Below are 22337 nucleotides of genomic sequence, written 5' to 3' on the forward strand. Positions count from 1 at the left end.
TTATACAGTGGTTTTTGTATCTAAATATTTCTTGTATATAATAAAGTGAAAATAGAAAAGTCATTTTTCAAACAATAAAACATTTTCCTAACTTCTGACTCACACCATGAAGTTAGTGGACTGTTCAGATGCTATGCGATGTTTTTTTACATAGGAAGAAAACTGGTTCATCTGTAGCATTTTCCAGTGTGGGGAAACATATTCGTGTTTTCTATTTTTTTTTCTTTTTTAAAAAAGATTTTATTAATTTGATGGAGAGCTAGAAAGCTAAGTAGGCAGAGCAGCAGGCAGAGGCAGGCTTCCTGACATACATGGGGCTCGATTCCTAGACTCTGGGATCATGACCCCAGCCGAAGCAGACGCCTAACCGACTGAGCCACTCGGGCTCCCTCCATGCTTTCTATTTCTAGCAATCTTTAATTTGACCTATGAGCCATACTAAAGATTGACTAGGAACAAATTAAGGTAGATTTCCCGCGGACAGCAGTAAAGATTATCAGCAGATTGAGTAACAAGTCTTTCAACCCTCACACCACAGTTAATGAAGCAATTGACTCAAGAGGAAATGCCCATAATTTTCATATTCTACATTGGTTCTGTTAAAATCACAATTTTAGGTTGCACTGAGCTTTTTGAAATGGAAACAGGCAGAATCACACATAAGAGAGAACTACAACTGGAGTGATAATGGTGTGGAAGAACTAGTATGAGTAACTTAAAAATATGGATTTTTTAATGAGGTTCTTTTCTTTTCTTTTCTTTCTTTTTTTTTTTTTTTAAACAAATTGAACTTGACTTCTATGGACTATATCTTCCGGAGTCAATATTTTAGTGCTCCCCTGATACACACGCTCGGCTTAGGAGGGTTCAGTACTGCACTGCTTCGTAATTTTCCCACGGAATCGCAGACGGTTTAAACATTGTGGTGTTCCCGGGGGGCTGACGATGAAGTACTACCGAAGAACAAGCTCCGTTGGTGCTAAAATGCTGCTGCCTGCCGGCGAAAAGGCATCTTGCCTAGAAAAGAATCTACTAGCAAAATAACAATAACAAGCATCACTCCTTTCTCGTCAGAAAGCTCCGGACGGCTGCAGCCTAGAGAAAGCAGAGCTGAGGCAGCTGCTTAGGAAGGGACCAGAGACACAGCCCCGCGCCTCTACTCCGTATCCCCTCGCCAAACCTACCCCGACCTCCTCTCCGGCTCCAGAGCTCTACTTCGCTCCCCGCAGCCTGCTGGGGCGAGGGCGGTGCCGCCCGCCGCACCCTGTCGGCTCCTCCCAGCTACCAGCCTTCAGCGTCAGCCCGCGAGGCCCCGTGCGTGCCCCGCCTTCCGCCCCGCCCGTCCCGACCAGTCCCGGCCCAGCCCGGACCTGCGGAGGCGACGGCGTGTGCGCGCGCGCGTGCTCGCAGCGCGGGACCGATTCTCCTTCCGAGCGTCCGCGCCCCGCATGCGCAGTTTGCGCCGGCGGTCTCCGTTTGTTTGAACAGGAAGGCGGACATATTAGTCCCTCACGGCCCCTATCGCCCCACCCCCCAGGCTTTCGCCGCCGCGACTCGCCCTCTCCCGGGCAGGGGACGCAGCCCCTCCCAGAAGCTCCCCGATCAGCCGCCGCCGGGACCCGACTCTCGTCTTCCTCACCGCCCGCTCTCCAGTCTTTACTAAGTCTCCATCGGGCACCGACCTCGCCCTGCCCCGCAGAACAGCGCGGCAGCAGCCCTAGTAGCGACGGGACAAAATGGGAGAGTGAGCCTATCCCGCGGGGACCAGCTCTTGGCAGAGTCGGATTGGTGCGTCGGGTCACGCCAAGGAAAGCCGGGGATGCGGGGCTAGACCGCTTATAGCGCCTCTGAGCGGAACGGGTCGGGCCCGTGGCCCAAGCGGCGGCGGCAGCTGGCACAGCTCCGCACCCGCCCTTCGCTTTCGCCTTTCCTCTTCTCCCTCCCCTGCTGCCCGGAGCAGTCTCCACCCTGCTTCTCTTTCTCTCCCACCTCCTGCCCATCTCGGGACGGGGAACCCTCCAAGGCGAAGGCGGCTGGGGCCCGCTAGGCTGAAGCACCTCGCCGGAGCAACGAGGCTGGTGGCGACGGCGCTTTCGGCTGTCGTGAGGGGCTACCGGGTGGGATGCGACTTTGGGCGTCGGAGCGGCTGTGGGTCGCCGTTGCCCCCGGCCGGGGGTCTGGAGAGCGGAGATCCCCTCAGTGAGGGGGAGGAGGGGGAACCGGGCGCACCTGGTGACCCTGAGGTTCCGGCTTCTCCGCCCCGCGGCCGCGAACCCACCGCCGGAGGAAGTTGGTTGAAATTGCTTTCCGCTGCTGGTGCTGGTACGAGGGTATTGTCACAGTAGCAGCAACATGTCGACTGGGGACAGTTTTGAGACTCGATTTGAAAAAATCGACAACCTGCTGCGGGATCCCAAATCGGAAGTGAATTCAGATTGTCTGCTGGTGAGTACAGTTGTCTTTTGCTTGTCTGGGGTTCTGTATTTGCCGTCCTCTTGCTTTCAGTCTAGTTATTTGCAAAAGAAAGTTTCAGGTGTGCATAATCTTGGAAAACACCAAAATCTGCTGGTTTTCCTGAACAGTCTGCTGTCTAAAATCTCATGCCGTGGCCTTATTTATCTTTGGACTGGCCCTGTACTAACTACTCTCTGAACTTTTAGCTCTGACTCAGTTCATTACTCTACAAAAGATATTTATAAACTTCTGTTGTAGGCATCACGTAAAAAGTTACCACGTCAGTTATTTCTGCATGTATAGTTTATTGAATGACTGTCTTAGTAGTACTAATCTTTTTGATCGGTTTGACAGTAATACTGGAAAGACTACTTTCCACCTAGAGCGATTTAGCTCCTGAGGGTTTAGTTTTTAGACTTGGCAGTGATAATGGAGAATCGATATTGAGGAAGTGATTTTTAAGCCAAAATGTCATAGGTGATTTGAGTAGTGGAGGAACTTTTTGCTGGACTGTTAAGTGTAAAGACCTAAGATAACTCGTAGGTCACCACATTATTAACTCTTTTAGAGTATAGTTGATTACAAAAGTAGCGCACAGATATTTTATCATAACTGCCTTTTTTGGTGCTGGTGGGCTTACCATTATCATTTTTTTTTTTTTTTTTTTTTAGATTTTTTTATTTATTTATTTTTCAGAGAGAGAGAGGGGGAGAGAGAGAGAGCGAGCACAGGCAGAGGCAGAGGGAGAAGCAGGCTCCCCGCCAAGCAAGGAGCCTGATGTGGGACTCGATCCCAGGACGCTGGGATCATGACCTGAGCCGAAGGCAGCCGCTTAACCAACTGAGCCACCCAGGCGTCCCACCATTATCATTTTTAAAACATTCTGAAGAGGTTTCTATGAAATGAAAGGCCAAATTCTTAAAGATCTCTAATTGATTACATTTCTCTGTTAACAATTTGAGTTTTTAGGTTTTATCTATTTTCCCTGATACTAATAGTTGCAAAGTCTGTAAGCGAGTTTCTCCTTTTACTTTACTGAACAACTAAAAGTTATATAATAATTCAGTTTTGTTCAAACGAAACCACATAATCTCTCAGGTTACAGGGGATATGTATACAAATAGTTATTTACAGCCTCCTCAGAGAATTAATGTTAGATGTATACAATATATGGGATTAAGTGAACAAAACGATGCCATTAAGAGAAATCATATTTAAAAATCTCATCTTGAATAAGGAATATTAATCATTTAAAATTAACATGCCTCTTAGTTACTGTAAATATCTGTGTGTGTATAGATATATATTTTTAAATTTTATTTATTTATTTGACAGACAGAGATCACAAGTAGGCAGAGAGGCAGGCAGAGAGAGAGGAGGAAGCAGGCTCCCTGCTGAGCAGAGAGCCCGATGTGGGACTTGATCCCAGGACCCTGAGATCATGACCTGAGCCGAAGGCAGAGGCTTTAACCCACTGAGCCACCCATGCGCCCCTCTGTGTGTATTTTTAAATGTGTACTCTTTTACCAGAAAATTTCTTCCCAAAGCTTTCAGAATTACTTTTAGCATCCTTGATGGTGAAAGGAGAGTCTTGTGGGTTGTGTATTTGAAAAGTCTCACCTACATCATGCATGCTCTTCATACTGAGAAACAGGATGGTGGATGCTTAATACCGTATCTTATTGAATGAGAGAAGTGGAAGGAATTAGAATACATCTTTCTACTAAGAATTTGTTCACGCCCAGTTCTTTTAATGTTTACCCAGTTTCCATGTATCTTTGATTCTGTTTTGCTTTTTGATCTCCTCGTTCCATGAAATAGTGGTATGGGGGGGGTTTGTTTGTTTGTTTGTTTTTAAGTTGTTGTATAGCCTCTTGCCTTAGTTTCATTGGTGGGAACCTCAGAGATTTGTTGAAATGTGGAAGATACGAAGAAATATAAGGGGGGCGCCTGGGTGGCTCAGTGGGTTAAAGCCTCTGCCTTCGGCTCAGGTCATGATCCCAGGGTCCTGGGATCGAGCCCCACATCAGGCTTTCTGCTCAGCAGGGAGCCTGCTTCCTCTCTCTCTCTGCCTGCCTCTCTGCCTACTTGTAATCTCTGTCAAATAAATTAAAAAAAAAAAAAAAGGAAATATAAGGCATGGATTCTTTACTTGAAAGTCCAATCTATTTAGAAAAACAAGACCTAATCTCACATTTATACACAGAAATAGAGCAGAACACTTTGCAGACTGAAAAAAATGTGTAACAGATTTCAAATAATTGGTGTAGATGATACATGCTCTTGGTTATTGAAAGGAACAGTGTGTTGTGAGGGCCAGAGTATGCTTTATGATGAGTGGATAGGATTTATATAGAGGGCATTCAGAGGATGAGTAGAGGATAGCATGAATAGAGGATGTGATTGGCTGTGACATGGTTAGGGAATGAGATAAAGTTGGAAACATAGACTAGGGCTAGAATGTGGAGGTTTTGATTGCTGGGCTGTAGGAGTTTAGGTTTTCTTCATTATGTTGTGGCTATTAAATATTTGTAAACAAGACTGTGCCAGGATGAAGGAAGATGAATCTGGTAGTTGAATGCAGGATGGAGTGTGTAAAAAGAGATTGGAGATGGAGTAAGATTGGGGACTTTTTTTTTTTTTTTTTTAAGATTTTATTTATTTATTTGACAGAGAGAGAGAGCACAAGTAGGCAGAGCAGCAAGCAGAGTGAGAAGCAGGCTTTCCACTGAGCAGGGAGCCCGATTCGGGACTTGATCCCAGGACCCTGGGATCAAGACCTGAGCCGGAGGCAGACATTTAACTGACTGAGCCACCCACGCGCCCAAGATTGGGGACTTTTTAACAAATTAATAGCGCAGAAATTATTGAAGTCCCAAATTGGGGAATTAAAATAGGAAAGGAAGAATTGGTAGAACTTGATTTTCAGGGTTGGGGAGAGGAGGGAACCAAAGTGAGAGGAAACAGTTAGATGATGCTAAAAGACGTTGAGGCTAGGTTATAGGGAGACTGTTGAAAACAGGAAGTGTCAGGTTTGGAAATCTCTTGGGAAGAAAAGGCAACAGGTAAGTTTGATTTCAGATTGTGTTTCAAAGGATAGTGGTGGGACAACCACAAAGAAATGACCTGTAGGCTATTGGAGATAGGAAACTGAGCTCATAATTAAAGATAACACTTTGGAAATCATTTGCACAGAGGTGCAAGTTGAAGCTACTATGACGATAAACGGTTTAAGATGAAAGTTGAACAAAGAGGAAGAGTCAAGAAAGTCGGCAATCAGGGCCTTTTCAGAGTTAGGACAGCCAGGTATCTTGGAACCTAAGACTTGTGAAAGAACATTTGGAAAAATAGTCAACAGACGGATCCCCACCCCCCACCCCCAGCCCCTTGTAGTCTTACAGTCTTGACTCTCTTCTCTGTTTGGTTCCATAACTGTTTATTGATAGGTGTTGAAATTTTGTTACTGTATTAATCTGGACTTCATAAAATTGAATTTTTTCTTTGGAGACAAATCCTTTTTTCAGTTTTATAGTGTCTAGCCTGATTTTTCTTTGCATGGTATTTTGTTTGTCATTAAGTATTCATTCATTCTACCATTCAGAATGACCTATCAGATACCTTTTCCTTTTTTTAGTGAGTCTGTTTTTACTCTTTCCTATCTGGACTTTCGACATCTTTTGTAGGGATGATACCGCTTTTAAGTTGGTTGCCTTTCTTTATTATTTTGGCCATTGTTGATTTATTTAATTGATACTTATTGAGTATGTATTAATGTCCTATGTGCAGCATTCAAATTCTAGGGTCGTTTGTGTGTGTGTGTGTGTGTGTGTGTGTGTGAGAGAGAGAGAGAGAGAGAGAGATATCAAGAAATTGTTTGTTCTTCACTTGAGTACATCCACTCTTCAAATGAAAGTTCCCAAAACTTTTGGTTTCAGAAGAGTCTGCTGGCGGATCTCTCTACCTTTTTTAAAAGTTTTTATTTTCCTTATTTTTTGAGAGAGAGAGAGGAGAGCGTGTGAGCAGGGGGAGGGGCAGAAGGAGAAAGAGAATCTCAAGTGGACTCCTTGGTGAGCAGTTGAGATCCTAATGTTGAGTATTAGTAGTTATAAAATAATGTAGCTGGAAGAAGCCCTGGTAAGTGGCTATCCAGTCTTTTCTCATATAATTTATATGCCTGCCTGCCCCTCACCCTGCTTATTCTCTTCCTCTGTGTCTCTGAAAAATAAATAAAATCTTTAAACAAAAAATCCTAAATATCTGATTAAAAAAATCCTAATATCTGACTGCCCACCAGGCATCTGTCCTCGGATGTCATGTTATCACTTAAATTTCTCATATACTAAAATAAGCTTTCTTCCATATACTTCCTTATCATTGATACCATTACTCTCCCCGTCACTCACCTGGAATTTTTGTTGTGAACTTTAACAAGTCTTTGCCACATGTTGGATTATTTCAACAGATTTTGGCTAGCATTCCTGATTCTAGATTATTGCTGTTTAATCCCTCTGTGTATCGTACTAGTTAAATTGATCACTTTTGGGGTTATATTAGTGAAATGAAAAGCTGTATGCCTGCCAGTGTTCATAATTTATGAGTTAATGGGTGTTAACCAGTACCAATTGCATACCTGGTTAATTTGGATATCAGTATGTTGCAAGAATTTTTTTAAACAAATCATTCCATTCATTCATTCATTCAATCTTTGTGTAGGCTTTAAACTTGGATTCAAATGTAGTCTCTGCCATGTACTTGGTAGATGATTTTCGGTGAGTTACTTTAACCTGTCAGAGTTTATTTCCTCTTAAAGAAAGTGAGGAAATAATACTACTAGATTGTTGTAAGGATTAAATAATATATACAAAGCAATTACCACAGCATATGGCATTTAGTAAGCATTTGTTAATTGGTAATTACTATCTTTGTCATATTTATAGTATTCCTATTTATGCTAGTCACTGTTTAGGTTGGAAGTTGATATTTATTTTCTTCTGTGAGTGCAGAATAATACTGGCACTTCAAGCCATGCCCATAAATTAATAATCCAGCTGTATTTTACTGAACTGTCCAAACCAGTTGTAACTAAAAACGGAGACATTTAGTTGGGATTGAGTAGAATGGGGAGGGGCTTTTGGAGACTATTTAGTCATGATTTATAACATACATACTTTGTGCCAGGGGTTTATAAGAGAGGCAGTTGGGAGCTGGTTTGCAGATATTTAGTTGTTATCTTGTCCTCTTTCTATGTGTATCTTTTGTACTTTTAGAATGCATTCTGTAAATAGGCCCTCTTGCACTACAAGTACCCTGTGGGTGTATAGAGAGGTGGCTCAGAGTAACAGCTGAGACATGAATTGGACCATTCATTAATCTCTTGAGTCAGAAATGTTTTTAATTCAGAAGAAGGAACCACATAAAAAAATTTGTAATGAACAAAAGAGTAAATTCTCAATTTTAGATTAATTTTTGCACAACTTTACAGTTTAGTTTTATAATTGTAAGTTTTGCTGTGTGTACATACGGTAAAAATGAGAGGTTCTGTTTTCATATATGGCTGAAAACTCCACATGTCAGTAGATGTACATATGGAGTACTGTTGCTGAAGTAGTCAGTTGGCTCTACTTCCCCATCCTCATCCTCACCAAAAAAGAGGTACATCCATTTAGTTTAAGTACAGAGCATAGCTGATGGGTGCCACACTTGTGTGTACAAGGTAAATGGTGGTGCATTTCACAATGGAAAATATTTTTTGAAATATGCCATTTGCATGGTATAGTAAAAAAAAAAAGACAACAAAAAAACTTCTGGATTGAAAATTGAGAGCATTGGCATAAACGTGTTTTGTTGTTAATTTCTCTCTGTGACCAAGAGAGGGCTTCAGTTTCCCCCTTTGTAGAATGAAGGGTTGGGCCATATAGTTGCTGATGTCCATTGTGTCTCTAAAAATTCTATGAGTCTTTGTTTATTATACTTCTGTAAAAACTTAAAAAGTTGTGTCATTGATTCATTACTTAATAGAATTTAAAAGTTAAGTGGTATTGGGGTAGAAATATAAGAATAGGAACGATCTTTGGTAATCACTATTTTTAGAACTAGTTCTATATAGCCTTGCAAGATCATCTTAAACTAATTGTTAATTGTTACATTTGGCACTTTTTAATTTTTGCATTTGTGACTTGTGTCCATAACACTTTTTCAACAGAGAAGGTAGTAATTGAGTTACTCATTTGCATATCCATTACAGTGTATACACGTAGTTTACTTCTCTAATACACCTGGCCTGCCTGTTTGAGATTGTGAAATTTAGGAGTACATTTTCATTGCAGTTTCTAAACAGTGAGACATAGATGTTCAGATTTGAACATCCAAAGTCGACATCTCAGAGGGTGAGAGGTTGTCTTAAATTTGTGTCTTCTTTTAAAAGGTATGCTAACCTGTGCCAACTCTTTTATTCCTCATTTATTTTTATTTTACTGTTTTATTCCCATACTTTATAGACTTTATTCCATACTCCTGTATTACTTTTGGAAAGGAATTGAGAGTTTATCTCAGAGGAACTAATTTTGAAATAGTGGACCTCATTTAACTCTTCCTTTTTCTCTTTGCTGTTACTCATTCATTCAACGAATGTTTATCTGGTGTGTATTGGGTACTGGGCACTCTGATAGGCCCTGGGGACACTATGTGAGTACAAACAAACATGGGTCTTGGTTTTGTAGAATTGGTAGTCTCAGGAAAAGGGTAAATTTTGAGCAGACAGGAGTGGGGTAAGGCTTAAAGGGGAGGTAAGAGATATGATCATGCCTTTCCTTTAAGGTTTGGGATATATTTAAAGACTTGTGGTAAAGTAGTCTAAGTGTATAATTTTCAGCTATGTGTCTGTAGATTCTCTGTATCAGATTCACTTGAGGACTTGTTAAAAATGGAATCTGGACCCATGCCCAGACAAACAAAATCAGAATTTTTTGGGATGAGTCCTAGGATTCTTTGGGATGGGTTGTGGATTCTTAGACATACTCAAGTTTGAAAACTATAGGAAAGAATATTTTTGTTTTGTTTGATAATTTTGTAAATGAAAAATTTCAAACATACATGAAAGTAGGGAATATAGTATCATGAACTCCCATTACCCAGATTCTGAAATTTTCAAAATTTTATCAAACTTGGCTTCATTTATCACCCTTTTTCTTACCAAAATATTTTAAAGTAAATTCCAGATATTATCATTTCACCCCTACATACATCAGTAAGTATCTCTAAAAGAGAACAGAAAACATTTTCTTCATTATCACCATGGCCGTTATCATGTCTAACAAAATTAAAAGCCTTTTGGTACCATTAATTTCAAGTTTTATTGATATTTACCTGGTTGTGTAAAAACAGTGTGTTTTTTACAGTTTCTTTTTAAAAATCTGGATCCAAAGTCTACATCTTCCTTTTGTTTGTGAGGTCTTTTAAGTCTCTTTTTAGTATAGTGCAGTCTTCTCCCTGTATCTTATCTACCCTCACATTGTCTTGTTAAAAAAAACTAGGTTGTTGGTACTATATACAGTGTGTCACATCCTGAATTTTTGTTGTTGTTGTTTCCTGGTGAAGTCATTTAATTTACTCCTGTATCTTCCATATTTCTTGTAAATTGGTAGTTAGATCTAAAAGCTTGATTTAATTACTTCAGATTTTTAGTCATAGATTGTGTTTTCTTACCTCACGTCAGGAAGCCTGTAATAGCTGGCTAGCCCACCCTTAGTGATGCTAAGGTTGATTAGTGCGTTTGGGTGGTAATTGCCTGTAATAATTTGCTTTGTAAAATCCTTCTTCATCCTTTCATCCATCCACTTATAATCTTCATTGAATCAATCATTTCATTAGGGATAGCAAATAATGACTTTCTAATTTTATCATTCTTTTACATTTATTAACTATAATTCTTCTGTTAAGAGAACTTAAGAATTTAAGAACTTTCTCTCATGTCTGTAGGACTGTTTGCTTACCATGAAATACAGTTTATAAAATACAGGATGAACGTTTCAGTTTTTCTCTTTTACTGCCACTTTTCCAAGTAAGGTAATTTGGAGCCTTAGTGTGATAGATGTGGCACAAACGGGTATTTGAGAGAACTTTAAGGAAGGGACTATTTACAAAGATATAGACAATATTTAAGGAAATCAGTACAATCCCATCTAATTTGTATATGACTGTAATAATCTTTGATAGAGCTTCCTTGTTTGTTTTTTTGTTTTTTGTTTTTAAATAAAAGATGCCCAGGCTCATCTTGTACATTTCTTTCCAGACTTGGAAGCCAGCCATTCCTTTCCTTTTAGTGGGGAATGATAGTCTGAGAACACAATTTGGATTCTAGGGATATTCATTGTTGCTGAGTTGAAATTGCTTCTTGTTCTTGTTTAATGAATAGAACAATGAGTTTTTATTTTTGGGAAGAAGAAAAAATACACTGATAATTCCAATTTCAGTTTATCATCACTTTGAGTTTATTTCTTTTGCATGAAAAGTCTTAGTTCTAACAACACTCAGAGATTACACTTTTGATCTCTAAGAACGTGGGTATGATATAGTTAAAGAAAAACTGAACTGATTGGAATGGGGTTGGGGGATCTGAAGCCTTGAATATACTCATCTGATTGACTGTAAATTGTAAATTGAAAAATTATATGGCCTTATACAGATAATATCCACTTTCTGAACTTTGGTTTTCTTTAGAAATATAATACAAAGTTCACTAATTGAAACCATCTCCAGATTAATTTGTCTTTGGATACAAATTTACGTTTCCAACCTTATCAAGAAATTCTGTTTTAGTTATACATCACCTATTCTGTCACTGATTGCTTACATTTTACTACTTCAGCAGTAGGACAAAGAAAATGTTTCTCTGATTTTTATCATCCACTCTAAAAGTATTTACTCATATCAGCCTAATTGTATTTCCTTGGCTTATTTCTAGTAATCTGTAATCATAGAGGCAGTATAGTATAGTGGTTACGAACATGCCGTGGAGTATGACTGTCTGATTTTGAACCTTACCCAGGTCAGCTATTTATAAGCCTGGCGGCTTTTTTTTTTTTTTTTTAATTGAGCACAGTTGATGCACAATGATACATTAGTTTCAGGTGTACAACTTAGTGATTATTGGGTAAAGTTCTTAGTTTTGTTTTGTTTTATTTTGTTTTTAAGACTCAAACACATCATCCTCAAATAAGATTAATCATAGACTTTTACAGGGCTCTTAGGAGTATTAACTGCGATAATGCATGTAACATGCTTTGCATAGTTCCCAGCATTTAGTGGATGTTAGCTATCATTATCATCCTCATTGTCATCATTATATATCTTTGTAATTTGTCCTGGGAAAAAGGACTTTTGTGCTGACCAAATGTGTTATTATCCACCTCCCCACACCATAGGCCAGCTTTTTATTTAGTTGTGTGATCTTGGGCAAGTTATTTAACTTCTTTGACCCTGAATATATTTAATCTGCCAAATGAGAATCATGATAATATTTACTTCATAGGTTTTAATTATGAGGATAAATGAAATAATTTATATGCAGGTGCCATAGTTTCATCCAGATAGTAATAGTTACTATTTTCTTTACCTTTATATTACAGATTTGATGAAGTTTCCTCTGTATTTAGCAATATTGCTTAAAAACTTGGAAAAAGAGTAGAATGGGATTCTTCTTTTGAAATATGTTTTTAAACTCTTATCTTTGCTTTCTGTTATTGCTGCCCTACCCAAGTCCAAATTTTTAACCCAACATTCTTGAATTAGTGGGACATCCTAGCAGTTTGCCAATATAATCCATACTGTGTCTTTTTCTTTTTCTTAACTTTAGCGCTTTTTGTCATGTGGTCTTACCTTACCTATTTACTTAGCCTTACTTCCTGTTACTCTCCAAGGTAGACTGGTCCAGGTGGTTTTTTCAGTTTCTACATCATGTTGCCTGCTTTTCCTTACCTTTGCTCTCACAGTTCCAGGCCTTATTTTTTTTTCCGCTCTTTCTGAGTTTTCTTCTGTATTCGCCTCACCAATTTCCTTTTTCATCTGTATATTCTTAAGTCACAACTGTGTTATATTTTTATTTACTTTTTTGAACTCCTACAATATTTGTAATTGTCTTCTGTAGTTCAGAACTTATCACCGCTATCTTGTATGAGTCTGTCTTGAGTGTTGTTCTTACCTCTCTAATGAGAATTCCTTGAGGGCTTATTACAGTTTTGGACAATATTGTTCAAAAATACTTGTCAGTTGTTGTGAATGATTATCACCTCACCCTATACCTCTGTTCTTTCCCTCCAAATTAGTTCGGATTCTTGACAGTTATACATGATAGATAGAACTCAACTTGAATTTTCCTAGGCAAAAAGAATTTATCGATTCAGGGAAACCTGATCTCAGATTCAGTTGAGCTTCAGTAAGAACTAGAGCTTGGGCTTCCAATGCAAACAAGGCTCTCTCCCTTTATTTTCTTATTCTTTCTTTTCTTCCTTTTATTGTGTTATGTTAGTCACCATACAGTACATCATTAGTTTTTGATGTATTTGTGTTACTCTCTCTCACTGTATGCTGGTTTTAGTCACTTGTGGAAAATATGGCTGCCCAGAGCAGTGGAGCTTTTATATCTAACAGCTTCAGCTTCAGCCACTGATTTTCAAGTCTTTGAGTCTCAAATTCAGGGAGCTCTGGTGCAAAAGAGTCATTGGTTTGACTTGGGTCAGGGGCCCATCCTTAATCACTTGTAATCAGGAGGGCAGGATCACTTGAGAACTATGAGAATGGGGAGGCAGTTTCCAGGAAAACAAGGGCAGTGGGACAGGGCAAGCAATAAGAGATGTTCATTATTCCACCCCTTCTTCCTTTCTTCTTTTCTTTGACCTTGGATAAATCACTTAAACTTTTACAACAGCTCTTTCTTCAAACTATTAAATGGAGTTCAAAATAATTTACTTAATAAGGTAGTGATGAGCATTAAATGTGATGATCTGTAAAACAGAGTTTGAAATCTCACAAAAACAATACTGTAAGCTGATGATAAATGGCTTCCCCTTGGTTCCTTTTGACCTCATGCCCTGTGCTCATCTGGCCTGGCCCCAAAGCTTTTTTGTCTGTAGATGGGTGTCTTGCCACTCCGGGTTGCTAATTGGCTGTTTTGGTGTACCCATATTCAGGTGCATCCCACAAAGCTTCTACTGTCTTCCTAGTAGAAGGAGGAAGAAGTTATTAACCTCATGTAGGTTTTCTTGGATAGTTTTAGAATAAATTATTTATTATAACTAAATGAATTGTAATTATAATCTAAGTAAAAGCAGCTTATTTTGTAATTGTAGCATTCAAGCTCAGTGCCTGCCTTTTTCTTCCTTATGATAGTTGGGGAATAGCCACTAGATTTAGTGAAGTGAAGGCTAATGGCCTATAAAGGTTTGTATTCCTTTGGGGCACCTGGGTGGCTCAGTGGGTTAAGCCTCTGTCTTTGGCTCAGGTCACTATCTCAGGGTCCTGGGATCGAGCCCTGAATCAGGCTCTCTGCTCAGCCGGGAGTCTGCTTCCTTCTCTCTCTCTCTCTCTCTCTGCTTGCCTCCCAGTCTACTTGTGATCTCTGTCTGTCAGATAAATAAATAAAATCTTAAAAAAAAAGATTTGTATTCCTTTTTACCTGTATTAACTAGGAATCTTTAGATTGTAAAAGACTAAAAATCCAAACCAAATTAGCTTAAGCAATAAAGAACATTTATTGTATCTGAATACTTTATAGGTAGATTCTACCTTCGGGAATGTCTTTTTTTTCAGGGCTTTACATGATGTGGTTGGGTGCTGGTTTTCCACATCTGCTTCTTTAGTATTGTCTTTCTTCTCAGATAACTTACTGTGATTGTAGGATGATTGCCAGTTTAGCTTCCAACTTGACTTGTTCAGGTACAGTGGAAAGAAAAAGCCTTTTCTTCTAACCTTCACATGAAGTCTAACCGATTTGGCTAGCTCAGGTCATGTGCCCATACTTGAACCAATCACAGTAGTTAGAATATGCTTTACTAATAAGCTTATGCCTTCATCATGTACTGCACTTTCAATACTGAGGGTGAGACGGCTTGTACCAAGATATATTAGAGTTGCGTGATGCAGGGGTAGAAATTGAAGTTCAGTTACCACAAGAAAGGGAAATGACATGCTGAGCAGTTCCAAACAACAGGTATCTTCTACATTAGATAGAGACTCCTCATCAAGAGAATCCCAGGTAATGGTAGTTTATTCTTTATATTTTTTGGAAATGAACTGTTTTACTGAATTATTAAGTTACCTGATACTAGAATTAGAGTAAGTATTGTCAGCTGGTTGCAAGACTGCCAACTCAAGACTATAGCTGGGATAACATCTGATCCTTTAAAGCAGGGATGCCTGCTTTTCTTTTTTCTTTTTTTCCTTAAAGATTTTATTTATTTGTCAGAGAGAGAGAGAGAGAGAGCGAGAGAGAGAGCAAGAGAGTGAGCACAAGCAGGGAGAACAGCAGGCAGAGGCAGAAGTAGGCTCCTTCCTGAGCAAGGTGCCTGTTGTGAGATCTTGTGAGACTCGATCCCAGGACCCTGGGATCATGATCTGAGCCAAAGGCAGACACTTAACCAACTGAGCCATCCCAGTGTCCTGGTGCTTTTCCTGTAATGATAAATCTTTGGGTGACATGTTGAAAATTTTCCAAGTGCCTGTTCATGAATCAAACACATCAAAACCAAATACAGATTCTTGTAGGCTTAACCACAGCCCTACATGAGAATTGGAGTTAGGAGATACAAGTATGTTGAAATATGTATTCTTAACAGGGCCTAGGTGATTGCATAGCCAGGTTTGGAAGGACCAAATAATTGCCAAGTAGCTAGACATTATACCTCCTCCATATATCTCATTTTGGAATCTGCTGTGAGGAAAACAAAATAAAGTAGGATTAGGTGGAAAAACTTAACCTCCTATTTAAGAAATTCTTTTCTTTTCTTTCTTTCTTTCTCCCTCCCTCCCTCCCTCCCTCTCTCCCTTTCTTCCTCCCTCCCTCCATCCTTTCCTCCCTTCCTTTCTTCCTCTCTTTCTTTCTTTCTCTTCCTTAAAGATTTTATTTGAGAGAAAGAGAAAGAAAGCGTGACCAGAGAGAGAAGCAGACTCACCACTGTTCAGGAAGCCCAACCCTGGGCTCAATCCAGGATCCTGAGATCATGACCTGGGCTGAAGGCAGACACTTAACTGACTGAGCCACCCAGGTGCCCCTATTTTCTCTTTTTCAAGTAAAGTTTAAGGAAAAAAAGGTTATATGATAGCATATTCTGAGAAATTTGTTTTATTTTGTTTGAGCTGATTTTTGGGGGGTGGGGAGGAGAGTCAAATTTGATAAAGAATCAAATCATCATTGTACTCCCCAGTACCTTGTTCCTTTGGCTGCTGAAAGGAAAGGCCCTGCTTTTTCTTAGGAACTTATGAGGAAATTGTTTAGATGTGCAGAGGCTATAAAAGAATAGTTTACCATATAAAACACAGAATTTTTCTTTTTTACAAATTCAAGAGAGATTGTAAATTTACTGTTCTTGTGAGATTAAAATTTTTTTTTCCTAAATGAAAACACAGTTTGATTTGTGAAAACACATGTGATTACTTAAATAGCTCTTGGGCTTCAGAGCTATTATATTTTGAGACATGGATGCTCAACATGTGAGCTCTATGAGACCTGGTACCTGATTGTCTTGTTCATTGATGTGTCACTAGTTCTTGGAAGAGTACCTGGCATATTTTAAATTTTCAATAAATATTTGTTTATTGTTGAATTACTAGAAAATGTTTCTGTGACAAAAGTCAAGAATGACTGACATGATGTTAAGAGATATGGTATAATTGGTAATTTATTTAAATCTAAGCTATGTCTGTTCTAGGGGGATAACATTTTAAAACTACAAGTGGTCTATATAATATATAGGTGTGTTTTTCCCCTTGATATATGAATTTTGAATGAGGGACCAAAAGCCTGTAATAATCATTTTTATAAGACTTTACAAATTCATAATTTAATGTTTACAGGAATCTTATGTGCTGGGTGAAGCATATATTATTGTCACTATGTAAATGAAATTAAACCTTAGAAAAGGTAAATGAATTTGCTTAACAGCATATAGCCACTAAGTGGCAGACTTTCTGATACTTAGCCTATAGTATAGCGGAAACACCAGGATTGTAGATACTGTGCTGCAGAGAGAAGTGTTTCCATAGTCTTAAGAGGGTGCTTTGTACACAAAATACACTAAATGAAAAATATTCAAACTGACCAAAAAGTGTGGGGATTGGTAAATAATGAAGTGGGGAAAATGAGACATGAAGTAGTAGGGGAAAGATATTAATGTATTAACTGGGTTGGATGGTAAAGTAAGTCCTATAGTATTTTATCTTAGAAGCAGTGATCTGGAACTTGACAGAATGAGGGGTGGGAGCCATTTCTTTGATAGAAGCTGGGAGGATTGCAGGATTCAAATAGTTGCTTGCTAAAATACATCTTTGTGGAATTTGACATGTTTGGAAAGTGAGTGTTGGTAGGCAGTCTAAGCTATGAAATATTGGTGAGCTGAAGTAGAATAAAATGCGTAGTAACAAAACAGCATTGTGCACATGATTAACAGTAGACAATAGTAATGTTTTCCTTCCTGTATTGGTATGAAATAACATTTGGGGTGACTTTTGGAAAATGTTAAAAAGATTAATATTCTTGTATTTGGATTACTGTCCTGTAGAAGAACTGAACATTGTTCAGGGGCTGGGGATAAAATAGGGGAGGTATGAGAGAATATTTAGGGTGATGCAAGTGTTCTCTATCTTGATTGTGATGATGATGGTGGCGGTTATAGAACTGTGTTTGTCAAGATTCATAGAACTGTAAACCTGAAAAGGATGGATTTTACTTTACATACATTATACCTCAATAAAACTGACTTTTAAAAAAGGAAAAAAAAACTTACTTGGTGAAGGGATTAACCCATGTCAGAACCAAACATTTACTTGGTACTTTCAGTAATATGGCCTTTGAATATGAAGGATGTGTCTTTGTGTGGCTTTACTTATGTGTATGTATGTGTTATTGGGGAAGAACCTCTGCTAACTGGATTTTGAAGTATGATGGCTAGAAAACAACTAATATTTGTGGCCAGTGATAAAATTAGAGCTTTTAGGTGAAAATTAGAATTTTGGAAAAGTTGTATCTGCCACCCTGACCTTGACAGCTTCCCAGTGCCTAAAGACTTCTTTGTGAGGTTGGTGATGACATTAACAAATGCGATTTTTCGATATTGTATGATGAAATGTGTCAGTATTTGGAAGAGCTCATAATTCGATGAGCCAGTGTATTCTAAATGACCGATATGTGATGATGTAAAATCATTCATGAGAAAAGATCTACTCAAAGTGCAAGATAGACCAGTACATTTTGATATTGCAAAGAGAGTCCAAAAGATCCCATATTGAAACTAACCTTTAAGAAATACTACTTGTCGGAAAAAATGAAACAAGATGGCATCGGGTGGAAGACAAACCATAAGAGACTCTTAATCTCACAAAACAAACTAAGGTAGGGTAGGGGCTGAGTTATGGACATTGGGGAGGGTGTGTGCTATGGTGAGTGCTGTGAAATGTATAAGCCTGATGATTCACACACTTGTACCCCTGGGGCAAATAATACATTATATGTTAATAAAAATAATTTTTTTTTAAAATGGGGGGGAAAAAGAAATACCACTTGTCAAATTTTGTGTTATAGCAAAGAATTTCCACAATTATCTGAAAATGCTATTAAAATACTCTTAGGGAGTCTGGCTGACTCAGTTGGTAGAGCATGACTCTTGATGTCAAGATTATGAGTTTGAGTCCCATGTTGGGTGTGGAGTTTTCTTTTTTTTTAAGTTATTTATTTATTTATTTGTGAGAGAGTGAGAGAGTGTGCAAGCAGGGGGACAGCAGGCAGAGGGAGATGCAGGCTCCCCGCTGAGCAGGGAGCCCGATGCAGGACTCGATCCCAGGATTCTGGGATCATGACCTGAACCGAAAGCAGGTGCCCAAACTACTGAGCCACCCAGGTGTCCCTGGGTGTGGAGATTACTTAAAAATAAAATCTTTTAAAAAAATACTCTTTTCCAGCTTAATAGCTACATGAAGTCAGACTTTCATACTTCAACCAAAACAATGTATTGGAACAGATTAAATGCAGAAGTAGATGAGAACTGTCTTCTAGTAAGCCAGACAAAAGGGATTTGTAAAAATGTAAAGCAATGCTATTTTTCTTATCAATTAAAAGTTTTCACAGAAATATTTATACTAACATGTAATGGATTTATTTTAAAAAATCCATTCTGATGGGGGTGCCTGGGTGGCTCAGTGGGTTAAAGCCTCTGCCTTTGGCTCAGGTCATGATCCCAGGGTCCTGGGATCAAGCCCCGCATCGGGCTCTCTGCTCCGCAGAGAGCCTGCTTCCCCTCTCTCTCTGCCTGCCTCTCTGCCTACTTGTGATCTCTGTCTGTCAAATAAATAAATAAAATCTTTAAAAAAAAAAATCCATTCTGATGATCTTTTAATGCATGTTAAGTGTGTTAAGAATTGATATTTAATGTAATTATTAATGTGTTGGGACTTAAGTCATTCATTTTATAATTTGTTTTGTGCTTCTTCCCTTTGTGTCTGTTCTTGTTTTCTCCTTCTTGCTTTCTTTCAGGTTATTTATACACTTTTTAGTATTCCATTTTATCTTTTGTGTTTTTGATTATATCTTTTGTGTAGTTTTTTTAGTGGCTGCTGTTCTGGGGATTTGAATATATGTACTTAACTTTTCATAGTCTACATGGTATCAGTATCCAACCACTTCATGTGTAATATAAAAACCTTACCCACTACATAGGCCTCTTTATCCTTTATTGCAGTTGTCTTATGCTATTGCAGCTCTAAACATTGAAAACTCCAACAGAAAATGTTATAATTTTTGCTTTCAAAAACAGTTTAAATAGCTTAATAGGAAAAAAACAGATACGTATCATTTCTGTTGCTCTTCTTTCTTCGCTCATGTTCCGAGTTTCCTTCTATCATTTCCCTTCTGCCTAAATAATTTCCTTTAGAATTTTGTTTTCCTCCATGTGTAGCTTTTTTACAGCAGGCAGGTCAGCTGACTATGAATTCTCTTATTTTTCTTCCTGTCAAAATTTTATTTCATTCTTACAGGAGTTTTTCAGTTGCTGAAGAATTCTGGGTTGATAGTTCTTTCAACACTTTAAAATGGTGTTCCACTTTTTTTGTTGTTACTAGAGTTTTCACATAGTTTCTGGTGTTAAATCTAGTTATCCAGCTCATTCTTCTTCTGTAAGTAATGAGCCGTTTTCCTCTGACTGCTCTCAAGGTGTTTTCTTTGTCTTTAGTTTTCAGCAGTTTGATTATAATGTGTCTGGAAGTGGATTTATTTGGATTTATACTGTTGTGGTTTGTTGACCTTCTTGAATTTGTAGGTTTATGTCTTTCTGCAAATATGGGAAGTTTTCAACCTTTGTTTCCTCAGATATTTTTCCTGCACCATGCTTTCTTCTGTTCTTTTAGGACTCTGATGACATAAATGTTCCCCGTTTTGGTGTCATCACCCAGGTTCTAAAGGCTCTGTTCATTTAAAAAATTTCTTTTTCTTGTTGTCGTGGTTAATGTATCTTCAAGTATAGGGAGTCATCTCCATGTTGCTATCAAGTTTTCAGGTGTGTTTTTTATTTTGGTTATTAAATTTTTCCAATCTATAGTTTCTATTTAGTTCTTTTTTTCTTTAAAGATTTTATTCATTTATTTGAAAGAGAGAGAGCGTGTGCACACAAGAGCAGGGAGGGTGAGAGGGAGAAACAGACTCCCAGTTGAACAGGGAGCTCAATCCTGGGAATCTGGGATTATGACCTAAGCCAAAGGAGGCTGCTTAACCAACTGAGCCACCCAGGTACCCTCTATTTAGTTCTTTATTGACTATACTATCTTCATTAATTCTAATAGTGTTTGCCCTTATTTTTTGGAGTGTTTGAATAATAGCTGCTCTGAGAATCATTGTGAGATAATTTTAACCTGTGTGTTATTTTGACATTGGCACCTGTTGTTTGTATTTTTTTTTTTTTTTTTTTTTTTTTACTTTTTGTCTTGAAATAATTACAGATGCATAGGAAGTTGCAGTGAGGTCCAGCATACTCTTCACCTAGTTTCCCACAGTGGTTACATTTTACATAGCTGTAGTACAGTATCAAAACCAGGAAATTGCAGCTGATTCAGTGTGGGGGTATGGTTCTGTGTCATTTTTCACATGTGTAGATTTCTATAACCACAGCTGCAATCAAGGTACAGAACTATTCCTTTACTGCAAAGATCTCCTTTACACCCTCATTATTAACCGCCCCCCCCCCCCCGCCCCGCCACACACACATCCCCAAACTTTGGCAACTGTTAATCTGTTGTTTTAGAGATGGGGATCCCTAATTTTATTCTTCGACAAATGTTATTAGAATGAAATCATAAGGCATGTGACCTTTGGAGATTGGTTTTTTCACTCATCATAATGCTCCTGTCATACATTCAAGTTGTTGCATCCTTCAGTTCATTATTTTTAATAATAGTATTATTCCATGGTATGGATAACTATGGCTTGTTTTCTTATTCACCTATTGAAAATACTTTTGTCATTTCTCTTCATTGGCTATTAGAGATAACACTGTTATGAGCATTTATATACAGGTTTTTGCATGGACAGTGTTTTCATTTCTCTAGGATAAATGCCCATGAGTGCAAATGCCAGGTCATATAATACTTACTGTGAAACAGGTTTTCAGAGTGGCCCTGCTATTTTAAATAGCCACCTGCAGTGTATGAGAGTTCCAGATGCATCCTCATCAACATTGGAATTGTAATTATTTTTTCTTTTATTTTTTTAATTTTTTTTAAGATTTTATTTATTTATTTGGCAGACAGAGATCACAAGTAGGCAGAGAGGCAGGCAGAGAGAGAGGAGGAAGCAGGGTCCGTGCTGAGCAGAGAGCCTGATGCAGGGCTCAATCCCAGCACCCTGGGATCATGACCTGAGCCGAAGGCAGAGGCTTTAACCCACTGAGCCACCCAGGCGCCCCTCTAATTATTTTTTCATATAAGCTATTCCAGTGGATGTGTAGTGATATCTCATAATGATTTTAATTTACATGTATTTCATGGCTAATGATGTATCTTCTTTTCATGTGCAATTTATTTGCCACAGTATGTCCTCTGTGGTGAAATGTCTGTTCATATTTTTTGCTCATTTCTTTTTTTTTTTTTTTAAGATTTTATGTATTTATTTGAAAGAGAGAGGGAGTATGAGAAAGAGAGCATGAGCAGGTGGGGGGAGCAGACGGAGAGGGAGAAGCAGACTCCCTGCTGAGCAGGGAGCCTGATATGGGACTCAATCCCAGGACCCTGGGATCATGACCTGGGCTGAAGGCAGATGCTTAACCGACTAAGCCACCCAGGCACCCTCTTTTGCCTGTTTCTTTCTTTCTTTCTTTTTTTTAAGATTTTATTTGTTTATTTGACAGAGATCACAAGTAGTCAGAGAGGCAGGCAGAGAGCCAGGGGGGTGGGGAGATGCAGACTCCCTGCTGAGCAGAGAGTCCTATGCATAGGGGCTCGATCCCAGGACCCTGAGACCATGACCTGAGCTGAAGGCAGAGGCCTAACCTACTAGCCAGACAGGTGCCCCTCTTCTGCCCGTTTCTGATCAGACTGTTTTTATTGTTGAGCTTCAAGAGTTTTTTAATTGTTCTAGTATATGTGGTTTTCAAATATTTTTTCCCAGTATTTAACTTGTCTTTTTATCCTCT

General features: G+C 38.7%; 1 protein-coding gene across 3 annotated transcripts in view; it reads left to right on the plus strand.

Annotated features, from left to right (window-relative positions):
- Window positions 1–1467: 1467 nt before the first annotated feature.
- The window catches only part of ROCK1 (Rho associated coiled-coil containing protein kinase 1), a 148260-nt gene continuing 127390 nt past the window's right edge, over window positions 1468–22337 (plus strand). For all 3 annotated transcript variants that reach the window (XM_080821096.1, XM_080821097.1, XM_080821098.1), the window contains exon 1: window positions 1468–2445. In XM_080821096.1, coding sequence (XP_080677222.1) covers window positions 2353–2445 — 93 coding nt within the window. In that variant the 5' untranslated portion in view covers window positions 1468–2352. The remainder of the gene's footprint in view (window positions 2446–22337) is intronic.

This window comes from Martes martes, assembly GCF_963455335.1.
Source record: "Martes martes genome assembly, chromosome: 13".
In the NCBI taxonomy this organism is placed as follows: Eukaryota; Metazoa; Chordata; class Mammalia; order Carnivora; family Mustelidae; genus Martes; species Martes martes.